A 14,819-nucleotide genomic window follows, 5' to 3' on the forward strand; every position below is an offset into this window, starting at 1 on the left:
CAATCCTTCTACATTTATTAGTTGGCATTCTATTGCAAAGAGATTTTCCCCTTCCATTGGTCCATCCATCCTTCCATCTGTCCATCTTCTTATGTATCTACCTATGTGTGTTGCCTCTCTAGATCTTATTAGAATCAGTATGGACTCATGGATTATTTTAAATTCATGATTATGTTATAAACTGGAAAGTTTTAAGATCTTTAATCCTATCTGTTGTTCCTTTTTTACTTAAAATACTCCTTAGAGGTTCATGTTGATTTGTGTAATCTGCAAAATTTAATTTAAAAAATGTTTTTCACATAATGCCCTCTAAAATTAATTATGATTAACTTTTGGACCAACAGTGTTTGCAATACCAGTCTTCCATCTATTGTGATGCATAATTGTGATCTGGCTAGTTTTATGAAAATGGTTGCTGAGGGAAAGACAGATTTCGTCAGAACTTTCCAAAGTAAGCTTTCTGACAATATTCTTAGTGCATCTCAGTCTTGATTTTGGCTTGTCTTGAAAAGGCATATAATCCCATATGTTGTCCACTTAGGCAAGTTAGGGCTTGCAGCATCGATGGTGGTCTTGTAGGGCCAAGACATGTCATTCCTTTTATTAATGTTATTTTTAAGTTCTAAATTAAAATAAGCCCATTTCAGGGGCTGGAGTTGTAGCTCAGTGGTAGAACACTCGCTTCGCACATGTAAGGCACTGGGTTCAATCCTCAGCACCACATAAAATAAAGGTACTCACCTACAATTTTTAAAAAATTAAAAATAAATAAATAAAACATTTCAGTTAACATAACTGCTGGTTAACTGAAAACATGAGATTGTTTACCTTATAACTTTAGATTTAAAAAGCAAAACCTGTTAATTCACATTCTTTATTTTTAAAGGAAAATCAATGGCCTGAACATAAACCTCTTTTAAAAGCTACTTTCCACATCAAGATCTTGCTTTTGATTCAAGTATCTAATTGATATACACATAGGCATAGTATTATAGTTTTTTAGACCTAAAAATTCCCTATTTAATATTGAACATTTTAATGCTATTTAAAAATATTGCTACTATTCTTGAAGAATACCTTGAAAGCTTATGTGGTCTAATTTTAAATGTAAAGATCATGGTATAATTTTCTCCTGATTTATAAAGATCTAATGTTTACTGAGATCTAACCACATACCAGGCTTTGTTCTGAAGCAGTGCTTCTCAACTATCTAGAGTTAAGAAACATTTTTACTTAAATTATTTTGGATCTATTGCAAATGAATAGTTCTACCACACAGGGCTGGCTAGGGTGTAGCTGGGGCCACATGAGCCTCACAGTTCAAGTTCAACACTCGATCTGGTGTCTGGTCTGCTTAGCAAGAAGCGGAGTTCACTGATCATGAGTTTGGAGTTGTGGTAATGTCAAAAGGCTATAAAAGTTTCTGAACACTTTCTTGAAATTCGTCTTGTGCTTATTGTGACTAGCTATAAGCTCTTCATAGACTGGCACTACTAACCTAAAGACCATGCTTTGAGTGGCACTGCCGTAAAGTACTACATATTTCATCATTGAAAGTGTCCCCCAAGAAAAATTGCTATCCCAGTATTATCCTAATATTACAGAGAAAAAAAAGGAGGGATAGTCTGTTTCCCCATTTCAAGGGCATATAGTTAGCAGGGAGTAGAACTTAGATTCAGACTCAAGCAGCCATTGCACAGAGAAGCTAGTGTTTGGACCAGGCGGGCCAGATCCAGAGCCTACACTTCTTGTCAAATAAGAATAGTTCAGCTTGGATCATCAAAGACCTCCCCAAATATACTTCCTACAGTTTACAAACTGCCTTCATCCACACCTCTCTTGGGGGAAAAGGGACCTTCTTCCTGTCCGCGGTCAGTGCCTGTATCTCTTGGTTCCATTCTTCTTATTTTTCCTGTATGCTTCTGATCCATCAATCTAAATAAGTGTGCAAGGACAGGGAGAAGATCCATTTTACAGACAATGAAGCTGAGGTTTATTAAGGTAGAAACTTGCCCAAACATGTAACTAAGGCTGCATGGTTGTGGTGTGACTATATCCCAGTTTGCAAAGGTTGATCCCAGTTTATTGCCCTAGCACCTTGTTTGGGGCAAGTGGCACTTCCATTTCACTTTCAAGTGTCCTACTTCTTTGTCACCCTATGTTGCCAATGAGTGGCAGAGATGGAACGGACTATCTATATGATATATGACAGGCTCCCAACCAGGGGTCTGTTACCCCAGGCTATTCATTAAAATTTGTAATTATAAGTCCAGAGGGATTATTCTCAGTCATTCAGCAAACATTTATTGTCACAATGTGACAGAAATTGCACTAGCAGATGTAAGCTAAGAAATGAAAAAGTGGTTCAAGTCCTCAGAAACTTGGTTTAATGAGGAAACAGACCCAGAAATACTTATATTTAGGATAGGCTACCTAATTTATAGGACCCGGTGTAATGAAAACACAGGCAGGGCCCTTTAAAAATTGAGAATTTCAAGATGGCATCAACAAGGCATTCAGCCAAGTGCTGGGCCCTTCCAAGAAAGAGCCCTGTCTGTGTTCATTCAATCAATGAGGCGTGCTCAGTGCATTATGGAAATACATAGGAGTTGCCCAATCCCAAGAGTGAGCCTAAGATAGCTTCCTGGAAGAGATGAAAACTGTGCTGACCTTAGGGAATACAGATTGGATATTTGCCTTGTGTAGTCATTATGACTAAAGTGCATCCCCAATAATTGGGCTGTGACACGTGCGGTGATCATGCAGATGTGTTACCCTGATCCCCCTTCAAGGTGTGTTGCCCCAGCTGCAGGAATTGCTGCCCGTGGGTAATCTGTCAGCCTTCTGGGGGCAGCTGGTGTGCAATGACTGACCAAGGTGGAGGTACAAAGGCCTGGCCCTGGCACATGGCAGGATGATCCTTGTGCACCATTTTAGCTCACAGCTTCTTGTGGGGTGGACTAAGGTTGTCTGGGCAACATTCCAGCTGTTTCTTCCTCCACCCAATCTTACTTCTTTCCTCTAGATTCTAAAGGTGTTAATCCCAAGGCCACTGATGCCAATAGCATCAAGAACACTAAACTTGATCATGGTCACCACAGCATCGCATCCCACAGAACCAAACTGCAACATGGACAAAACAGCACCCAGTACTCAAGGAGGACTTTAATTTAAAAATTATTGGTTATATGTATACTCATATCATTTATTTCTAAGCCTCCCAAAGGTAAAACAGTAGAAACAAGGATTGTATGAATGAGGTTACCCTCTGTGTTAAAAGCCAGAATTCGATACAGATCAGCATGCCCATTAAAATGCACAAGCCACATTTTGTAGAAATGGGGTCATGACTTTATCAAAATTCTAAAGGAAACCTATTTCTATTGTTCAGTCTGTATTTGAGGAATAATGTAACCCATAACTACTAATTATGGAGTAGGATGTAATTTCCCTTATTGACACACTCAATTTTCAATGAATGAACATTTGAAAATTATATCATTGGTGAAGAAACCAGGTGGCAATAAACATGGCTTTCAGGTTGGACCATTACTTATTGAACTTTCTCAATTTTCTTCATTCCAGGTGAAAGATTTTTCTCTTTCCTTTTAAATTATAAGTCCGCCCTTAGTAGTTGTGGCACATTAGAGGAAGTACAAATTAGTTTTTTGATGTGGTCTCCAGAATGTCACAGTCTTCTAGGTAAAGGTGAATCTTGAAGACATTCCCAAACAGAATTGACTGTGGGAAGTGACTTAATACACATTAAATCGAACACACTTCAGAGCACAAGATTCTGAACATTATTAATCTTTCAGAATTAGATTTGAAACAAATACTCAGATTTGAGAAGAGGGGCTTCTAACACCTCTACAAACATGGACTTTCATTGGTTTACAATTGACAAGTTAGTCAGCTGATAAATTAACTCACCAAATTGTCACAATGCTAAATAATAATCTAATTCACTGCCTCATTGAATTGAAAAGTTGATTCTTCTTCTCAAGTTAAGACATCAATTATTTATGGTGTTATCAAAAGGACTTAGCATTACATTGACTTATATGTGTAATTCATTCCTAATAATGAAGAATAAAACAAAGACAGCAGGTGGAAACTCTTGGAGGTAATAAATATGTTTAGGACATCAATTGTGAGAATGGATTCTCAGATATATGTACGAAGTATAGACATTAAATATCTACAACTTTTTGTATTCAGTTATACCTCAAGACATTTAAAAAATAAAATCCCCAAAACTCCCATTTTATTTCATATCTATATTAAAATTGGAGAGGAAGTGAGATTTATGTAATTGGTTAAAGAAAATATAGGCCTTGATCTTTCATGTGCCAAGGACTTCAAATGTGTCATTTGCTGTGGGCCACAAGACAATCCTAGAAGAGCCTTGTATTAAAACATAAACTCAGTAGAAATAATTTCCCAGATGCAGATAATTCATTTGTAGAAGACTGAGGCATGTTCCCCACCTCCATGCCACCCAGAAAATTGAGGAATTGAATTTGGGATTCTAAAAGAAAAATAATATTGAGAACAATTTTTTTTGTCAACTCAGTTGTAAAGTATTTTAAATAGAAGTGCAGAAAACATATGAAAAGTCCAGTAGACACTGATCAGCCCAAACACACACAAACTAAAACCAAAACACTAGAACATTTTATGCACCCTAGATGCCCTCCCATTTTGTATCCAAAATACCAACACCTTCTATCTCCCAAAGCTAAGAATTGCTCAAACTTAGGGCCTCATGCATGTTGCTTGAATGGAACTTGTTTAAATGAAATCATAAATATTCTTTTGGGTTAGATTTCTTTGGAGCAGTGTTGTATTTGTGAAATTCATCTGTGTTGTTCACGTAGTTTAATTGCTTTCAACGTTGTGTGTTCTGCTACCTCATTTTCCTTCTCCTGTTGGTGAGCATGTCAGTTATTTCCAGCCTGAGCTATTAGGAATCGTTTGTAGGAACACCCTTGAACACCACTCTTGGTGCATATGTGTACACATCTGACCAGTCAACAGGGTGTGCAGCTTATGAAACTGCTATAAACTTTTTTCTAAAATAGTTTTTTCCAATAAAAATATTCATACCTGCAGCAGTACGTGAGTATTCCTGTTGCTCCATGGGGTGTTTGATGCACTTTTCCAATTGTTGGCCTCTTGGATATTCTTTTTTGTAAGATGAATTTTCAATTCAGGTCTCCTGTCCATTTCCCTAATTGAACTTTCTGTGTCTTTCTTAAGGAGCTTTAGGAGGTACATTTGATGGCACCATTTCTCAAATTTTAGCCTGTACCATAATCACCCTCTGGGCTTGTTAAAACAGATTACTGGTCCCTACCACCTGGGTTTCCAATTGAGCAGATCTGGGGAAGGTGCCAGAATCTGCATTTTTAACAAGTTTCCAGGCGATGCTGCTAGCCCAGGGACCACTCTTGATAACCAATATTCTATCACTTTCTAAGATACAACAAAAACCTTGACCATTTAATATTTGCTCAAGGCTGGACATAAGCTAATATTCTTTTCCCGGAAGGAGAGCAACTGGACCCCAACAGCCACTGTTTCTGTCTATCCACAGCACACATATCTTCTTAGAAGACTTGGTTCACCTAAGCAGTCAACAGAACCCACTGATAAAGGAAGATATTCTTTTGATCTCAGGAAAACTCTGGCTTTCTTCAGCAAAGATATGAGTCAGTAATCCCTCTAAGAACAAAAATACAGACCTCTGAATGAAGAGGAAAACTGTCATTTATTTCAGTTGAGTTTTGTTTCATTAAAAATCCTATGACATCAAAACAGAAATGAAATAGAAACATGTTTATATGACCGTGTAACCTCTAAAGGCCAAATGAACACATATATATTTAAAACGTTTCTCATATTTAAACAGACATCATTGTCATTTCAGTTTCCTGAAATACTAAACATGACTCTCAAAAAACAACTTTGTGCGTGATTGTTGTACAAAACATTAATCGTAGACTTCTGCCTCTGTGGCTCCATGTATTTTGGTGGTTTGCTGTGTGTGTGCTTTTTTTAATAATGCTTCATTCTACAAAACATTTGTTTCTGTTAATGAATCGAAAAGCCTACTATATATGGGCATTTATGTGTGTGTGTGTGTGTATAGAAACACACACATACACACACACAAACTGATGTATGCAACCTGAGGGTGATGATATCCTATTAACCTGAACCCAATGTACATAGCTACTGCATCAGGAAGAACTGGACTCATAGTTCAAATGAAGTACAAAGGTCCTAGAAGTATTGTGGTTTGTTGACTGCCTATTCAGAAGGACCCAAAGAAACTGCTGTTAGTGGTCAGAAGGAAACTAATCTGAACAGGCTCCTGAAAGCATCCTGAGAACATAGTACATAATTACAGCCAATGTTTGCAACAATTTTCAGTTTTAATCACCAAGTCAGAGAGCCTATGTATGCAATTCGGAAAGGATCTTAGGAAAGGCTAAACCAAAAGATTTCTAGTCAACAAGAGGATTAACCTCCTGTAAACCAGAAATCCAAATAAGAATAATACTCCATATGTTAGGAATTATCCTTGGAGTTGATAATTCCAACTTTTGGAATTGTTTGGCCTTTTGGGAAAGTATCACCATGCTGAGTCAGAAACTGCAAGGAAGTTCCATGTCTGAGCCAGGCAAATCTATACATGAGGGACGTTCACATGTGTATCCTTCATTATGGAAGCACGAATAAAGGCTCTCAACTTAAGAAAGCATTTTCTTTTTTAGAACCTATAATAAAATATTGTCCTCCTATACTTTAGTCACATATCTTTTTGGAGCCGGGGCAGGGTGCATTCTTCCTCCTACAATGTTACTTGAAGTACATTTTTCTTGTTGTTTTGTTTTTTCCTGTTAGTTTTATCTGTACTTTTCTAACCAGAGGCCTTTGGGGGAAAGTAAGGAGTCCTAGTTGAGAGTGGTGAGACAAAATGGCAACTTCACACAGTCTTCAAGTAAGTAGAGTCCCTGATACCACTGGAGGTTAGTGTCTTATTTTGGGGAACAGGAGAAAAACAACAACAACAACAACAAAAAAATCAAAACAAAACAAAAATATCCCAAAACTAATAACAAAAAACCCCTGTCATAACTGTATTCTATTCCTTACAAAATGGGCTTTGGCTCTTGGGTCCGTTAAGGCACAAAACCTGGTAGACACCTTTTATTGGTGGTCTGCACCTCTGATTTAGATTGTAAAAGAACAGCTATAACATTTGAATTTGAAAAGGGAGAAAATCCAAGAAAACTAACATCTTGTATGTGTAAATATTTGTTGCTAGAGTTAAGGAAAAAAACAAACTAAAATGTAGTTTACACAGTGCAAAAACTATAGACAAATGCCTTTGGAATTGATTGACATCCTGGTAGAATCATAGTGCTGTCTCAAAAATGGTTAAGGCTGAAGGCTGTCCATTGGAAGTGTTCATAACCACAGGGCCACTGTGAGCAATATCTGGATAATTCCTTTTGAAGTACACCTATAAAAAAAAATAACAAGCATAAAAAAAACATCTTTAGAAGTTTCAAAGTCCTCCTCTCTTAGCCATTGCATTTCTGTGTCCACTTCTTCATGTGAAGCAAATCATGTCATTTACTGAGGCACAATTACAAACCAGGGATGTACATATGCTGCAGAGGAATTAGCCCCCTAAAACCCTCCGCTGGGCTGGGCTGAATGCCAAACCACCTGTAGATCCACTTTAGTTCAGATCATTCTGATTCCCAGATATGTTTTATCACTCCATTAAATTGATAAGCAAAATCATTTTACTGACTCAAAACCTGGAGATAAATTAAAAACAGGGTGACAAAGAGGCTGGGAAATCTAGCGTCTGCACGAGGGTTTCTCATTTTCGCACATAAAATGAGCACAATAGATTTGGATGTTAATATCAGGTTGTAATCCCTATATTTTATAAACTCTGACTGACAAGCATTCAAACTCTGGCTTCTGTGTATGAAATATCCCAGCGTTTAATTTGTGCAGCAAAGCAGTCCCAGGGCCCATAGAAATGTGATCTGTGGATAGTGGGTCACAATAATGAAAAGCAGGGAAAAAGCTTGAACAATGACCCAACCAAGCAACTTCTCTAAAATGTAAGATGATACCAAATAATAGGACAGTCCTTTGCCAAGCCTTTGAGTTCCTGAATTCTACCAATTTCTAGCTGAACTAGAAGAGATACAGGTTTCCTGATAAATGTATAATCAGAACATAAAGGAAATGAAATGCTGTCAAGTTTCTCTGTTCCACAATCATCCGTTTTTAGTAGCTGTATCGTATCTTGGTTCCTTGACAGATGCGCGTAACAAAATGAAATAATGTCAAGACTTGTGAGCTCTTATCTCCAAATGTGTTTGGGTGAAAAAGGACTTCGAATGTAATTTTTTTTTTTTATTCCCAAAGAAGAATGTGAAAAGTTTTGTTCGAGTCTTTAAAACAGAAAATGTACCATCTATCTGAGGCTGACGTATGTCATGAGCTGGGTCTCTTAGTCATTCGATTCTGGATCTATTTTATGAAACCTGGCTCCAAATATATTTGTGGGTGCTGTCAACAAAGTTATCATTGGACATAATGGACTTCAAATACAAAATGAGGAGCGCTGAGACACACACCTATGTGTTAAGCCCACTTTCTTTCTTTCATTGCTTGCATACTTGTTACTCAAAAAAAAAATGACTTAAACACAATATTCGATATATTAAAATGTCACATAAGAAGAAAAGTATTCTCTACTTAATTCCCACTGGGTGAAATTTGGGACAAGTTTTCAAAAATATGATACTTGTGTGTGGGGGTTCTGCTCTTTTTGAGGTAGCTATATTTTCAGTGGTTATAGATTTACATGTTTCAAAAGGGAGATTTCTTGTTGAAACTAGAAACAACCAACAGTGGAACAAATGGAAATACAACTGAAGTTCTGCTCCAGAGTCCTCCTCAGATATGTTGGTTTTGTCCCCCTGACCCTCCTCAATGTCATTTTTTATTAAGAAAATGATGCTATTTGCAATTCTGCACTAAATGGTCTTAGTTCCTGGTCTGAAAGGCTTGGTTGAGAACGACTTCCTTTTGTATAAAATCCTTCATCTGGCCTATCTTTCTCGAATCCGATGCCACATGTTATAAAACATTCTGGACAACGGCCTAGAAGGATAGAGCATCTCTTATGCAGTGAGGGGAGTGGATGACTGCCCCTCTCTGGCAGGGTCCTCAGGTCCCAGGCTTATCCTAGGGTGGAAAGGCCCAGTCTTCATACTCCCTCCTGGGACTTACTGCTGATCCTGGAAAAACTACTCTACCCTCCCTCCATACTGGCTGCCTCGTCTGTAAAATGAGATAACAATGACTTACCTCATAGGAACTAATTAATGGCTGCACACTGCTGGTGGAAAACACACCGAGTTAAGTGCTGGGTGTGTTTGGGAATGCTGCTCTGAGAAATGGCCCCTTAGTACACGGAAAGTAGCAGCATTACCCGGCATGAGACACAAACACATCACACCAGGAGTCCCGTTTGTGGATCTTGATTTCATTATTACAGACCCCAGAGTCATGGTTGAGACTGTCCACTGAGTGAACGTGGCAAGCCAGAAGGAGAAAGTACAACTGAGAGGGTGCTAAAGCTGGAGGACCAGCCCTTGCCAGTTGGGGACTCTGGGACATTATTAGCCTCCTCTGTCTCAACTTCTTCATGTGTCAAAAAGGGATAACCTTGTCACATAAGAATGTCTGTGAAGAGTGTATTGGAGACAGTGCCATACAATCTCAAGTCTGGGGCCAGCAGACTTTATGTCCGGTCAATGTTGGGCATCTTGCTCCTCTTCTTCTGGTTCTCTGGAGTCTGGTTCAAAGAGTCCCTTTGATGAAGTCTGAAACTTCATATTTAAACTCAGGCTCATCATAAAGCCCCCATAATGGAATTAGATCTTACTAAAAGCAAGAAAGCAATACCAGCTCCCCTTCATGGACAAAAACTGGGGCTTTTATTTTACATCAGCCCAACAGATTGAATTCTGGCTCAATACCATCAGTTCCTTCTCACTGATCTGTGTAACTCATGGTACTCAAGGCCTCAGGTTCCTTCCTCATTAAAGCAGGTCTGATTTTGGTGTGCATCACTGGTGTGTATGTACTACTGTCCGAGAAATGGAGGGTTAGAGCTTCTGCTCTTAAGAAAATGCAATAATAAATTTTTCTCTCTCCTGTCCTTTTAGAAATCACCTTAAACATCAAAGATATTGAGAAAAAAAGAATAAGCTCAGCCTTTGATGGAATCAGGTGTCATCGGAAACACTGACTGGGAAAATATCCGGAAGGGTTGCATGTGCCACTGGATGCAATGAGGTTGTGGAAAGAGAGACAGTGGACACCACTGGGAGCAGATCTCAGCCATCAGGGAGAGTAAAGTCCTCCAATCAGCTAGCGCCAACAGAAATCATACAGAAACAGCTTTGTTGAAGAATATACATTGGTAAGGCCCAGGGGGAGAGAGGTTCTGAGATGTGAGCTGCATTATAAATACCCATTTCTTTCTCTCTCTGTCGTCTCTCTCTTGCGCAGTCATAAGGAGATTCTATGATAAACAGGGCGAATTTGCTTTGAAACCATGCCCTGGCCACAACTATCCCACAGCTCTATGGTCTAGGAAAAACTCATTTTATTCAAAGGGGAGAAGTAGGAAAAATAATAATAATAATAATAAAAAGAAGTATAAGATCTGTCAAATATACAAATAAAAAGTGAGAAAAGGAAAACGATGGACACATGATAAATGAATACTACTGATCAGGTGAAAATGGCAAAACAAAACAAACAAACAAAAAAACCCAACCCACCATAATGCAATACATGCAAAGGCAAAAGTTGCAGAACAACCAACCAATGCACAACAGTGGTACAAGTGACTAGGGTAAAAATGCAAAGCAAAAAGGTGATGGGACCTGAGTTGACAGAGGTCAACAGTGGAGTGAAGGGGAAAATGAAAATATCAATGAAATGACTGAAGAACTGAAGGGAGCGTGGAGATGGTTAGCCAGGGATGGAAAAAAATGAGACATGGGAACAGGATTGAGTACTCAGTAAAACAACTGGAAATTAATAATTACAAAGGACTGGGCGAAAACAGTTTATAAAACAGACAAAGGACACATAGCATAAACAGGACTGAGACTTGTAAAGAGGACAATATAATCAAATTTTTAAAATAGGGTAAATTTAAGGAAATTTCCAGAAACAAAAGCCCAAGGGGAACTCAGTGATATCCCAGAAAAAACAAATGACCTCCAAAATAAAGAAAGAATCCTTTGAGCACCAAGGGGAAAGACCAAATTATGTCTGTGTGGCTTCAGACTCCTCCACACGAATAAACAATTTTAGAAGACCTCAGACCAAAGATTACAACATATTAAGTCAAACAAAGTGTTCAAATTTTATAACAAGCAAGTTTAAATTAGACAGCAGCCAACTATTTCAGACATGTGATAAGTCACAGATTCTAGCTCCAATGAACCCTCCTCTAGAACACTGTTTTATAGCTTATTACTTATTTTTACTGCTACCTGTAATAATAAATATGTCTCACTTTACATGGAGTTCAGTTTACATTCCCTATCTATAAGAACATCCCTATAGATTTCAAGGAGATCCATGAAATATCTAATATAGTTATTTTCCTTCTATTTCATTATTCTCTAATTCATTCCTTAAAAGGCACTGATTGTGATGGACTAAGCAGGTGCCAAACCCACTACTGGATCACTAGAATCTGAAAAGGGCTACACTAGGGCTGGGGGTGCAACTCAGTGGTATAGCACAGCCTTGCCCAGTATGTGCAAGGGCCTGGGTTCAATCCCAGCTCTGGGTAAAAAGTTTTAAAAAAAAGACTATACAAGAGCACAAACCCTAGCCACCTAAGAGTTGGGGAAAGTATCATCAATTAAAACAGAGAAGTGAAATACACAGGTCTAAATATATTTAAAAACTATTTAGACAACTGAAGTTTTGAGTTAAAAAAAAAAAACCTAAAATTTTACAGCATTAGCGTTTATTATTAAGCTGATAATTAAAATAATTTCTAAATATTCAGAATTTCTAAAGCTATTCAGAATGCTTTGGACATTTCTTTTGTTATAACCAGGAGGTAAGGGTTTGGCCTCTAGCCTTCTGAAAAGTGAACAAATTTTTGTTATTAAAAGGTAACATTTCTTTATATCTGTAAAATGCTTATGTTCTTGGAAGCATGTAAATACATACCATCTCATCTGATCCCAGCAGGGTGAAGGGGCCGGGACAGTACTGTAATCCCTGCACTACAGACATGTATCCAAGGCCACTGCCTGCTAACGGCCTCTTTATCTATTTAATCAGGTCCAGGCTCCTAGGATCCAGGATGCTAGGATGTCACGACTTTTGGGTTCTACCTGGTGATTTCACAAATAGATAAAATGGCACATCCATCCCACGGGGAGAACAAAGGAACTCTGAAAGCTTCAACTAGGTCTGCTGCACCCAGGAAGAGGATGATGGGCACTCAGCCCTTGTTACATGGTGAATGGTGTGGTGACCCCCTCCTCCCAGTGCTGAAGCACTAACCCCACTACCTCAGAATGTGACTGCATTTGGAGACAGAGTCCTTAAAGAGGTGAGTTCATTGAGGTACTTGGGGTGAGCCTTAATCCAATATAACTTTTAAGAGATTACAGGAAGAGGAAAGACCAGGAGAAGACAGCCATCGACAAGCCAAGGAGAGAGGCCTCAGAAGAAAGTCATCCTGCTGATGATGGCTTTGACCCTGGATTTCCAGCCTCCAGAACTTTGAGAAAATAAGTCCTCATGCTTAAAGCCAGCTAGCCCACAGGACTTTGTTAGGGTAGCCCAGCAGACTAATACACCCTCCAGCTTTATATGTCTACAAAGTACTTTTCTCTAAGTTTTCATGGATCATGTCTCTAAAGGCCAATCAGCTGGCCCGCACCAACGTTTTCAGAAAAGCAACTATGTGGTCAAGGATACGTGACTTGGAAGTACCTTTACCCAGATGCTGAATTTTCTTTTCAAACCAATGAATTCTAATCTGTGAGAGTGAAAAGCTTGTTGATTTAGACTAATCCCCACAGTGTTCTGAAGGAAGCGTTGATATTTGATCTTATACATTTAAAAAGCTGACACTCTGACAACTTGTTCTCCTAAGCGGACCAAGTGTGTGCAGAAATAATGTCAAGAAGATATTCAGTGGGGCTAGGAATCAAGATCTGTATTTCCTTTTGTCTTTCTGAAGAAGTGACCTGTGCTAGTGACGGGCAGGCCTGAGATCCAAGAGGGATGTTCTGCCTCTGAGGGAGCCTGGGTGACTGGCCCCATCTTGCACACCCAGTGAAATAAGGAGGAGTGTTTTCAGGCTCTATGCAGAATGCAGCGGCTGGAACAGGGCGTTGGCCTCACCCAGCAACGTGCCTTCTGCTGTCCACCAACCCATATCCTTGCCAACCAAGTGCCATAGGAAAGAACTGCTGTGAAAAGCCAGGGAAATCATTTTCAAGAACTTATACAAACTACATGAACGTAACTGACCATTAGTATTGTTGAAGCAGATGAAAGAGAATCAAGAGGTTTCTAATTTTGTGACCTCTGTATACATGTTACACTTGAAATAAAAGGAAGGTTGAAGGAAAACATTTCTCATTTGGTGTCTGCTACAAACGAGGGTAACACTGGTCACTCGATTATCTTGGGGCCTTATTTCCTCATCTTTAAAATAAGGATGATGAACTATATTATCTCGTGATCTAGATTTATTCCCCAAATTTCATGATCTATCTCTCGTTACTCAATGCCTTCATAATAATACATTTTTAAAAAGAGGATTTTGACATGTACATGGGGGCTGGTTCATCTCTCTGATGTGAAATGCTTGAGGTGTCAAAAAAACAAGAAGTTTGAGTTTCCTGGCTGTTTTGTGACTAGAGTACACAGGGAATCCCAAAGGATTGGTTGGGTCTTATGAGGGAAAGTTGGACCAGCAGAAGATGAAAGTCCTCTGGATAATTTGGGCCTAGAAAAGTCTAGTGCTTCAAGTGCAGCTTCTCACCTCGGGTGCTAGCAGTGTAAGTCTTTGTGAAAAGCTCGGTACACAGACACCATCCTCCCTGAGCCTACACCTTGAACCCCAACCTTGCTAACTATTTAGCTAGCTATGTGATCCTGGCGAGTTCCATCCCCTCACTGAGCCCTGTCCTCCTAAACAGTCGTAATGATAGAAGGGGGTCTATCCTAGCACAGTGTGTCCCTCTCAACGAGTGCCAAAGTATCCCCCTCATCATCAACAGTTCAACACATGCACCAAACACCTCAGTTCTTCTCTATTCTTTGGTTTATATTGCCCATGACTAGGGGCATGCCTAACATGTTGTTAGTACCAAGCATGATATATTGAATATGTAGGCATATACGTCACAGTTTTAAACACAGATGCAAGACCCAAAGAAATATTGGAAGGCACAGATCCTCATTCCTAAACAAGAATAAGAAACAGTGACAGAAGGAAACCTTTGCTACATTTTAGACAAATCACTCATACAAAAGGACTGTTAGATACTGGAACAGTATTATTCTGTTGTGTTTAAAAGATATTTAAAATGCTATATAAAACCAAGCAATGTTATTCTACCTATGGTGTTGAAAGCTTAGGAGATACAGAGAAGAATGAAAATGGAAAAGCACATCCATGTTGCCATGATGCTAAGAGGTGAGCAGTTACGACA

The 14,819-nt window shown here is 38.9% G+C and overlaps 1 protein-coding gene across 2 annotated transcripts in view; it reads right to left on the reverse strand.

Moving 5' to 3' along the window:
• Positions 1 to 5,754: 5,754 nt before the first annotated feature.
• Positions 5,755 to 14,819, reverse strand: part of Abcc4 (ATP binding cassette subfamily C member 4 (PEL blood group)) — a 224,264-nt gene continuing 215,199 nt past the window's right edge. For both annotated transcript variants that reach the window (XM_071611592.1, XM_027938939.3), the window contains one exon: positions 5,755 to 7,534. In XM_071611592.1, coding sequence (XP_071467693.1) covers positions 7,427 to 7,534 — 108 coding nt within the window. In that variant the 3' untranslated portion in view covers positions 5,755 to 7,426. The remainder of the gene's footprint in view (positions 7,535 to 14,819) is intronic.

This window comes from Marmota flaviventris, chromosome 4, assembly GCF_047511675.1.
Source record: "Marmota flaviventris isolate mMarFla1 chromosome 4, mMarFla1.hap1, whole genome shotgun sequence".
Lineage (NCBI taxonomy): Eukaryota > Metazoa > Chordata > Mammalia > Rodentia > Sciuridae > Marmota > Marmota flaviventris.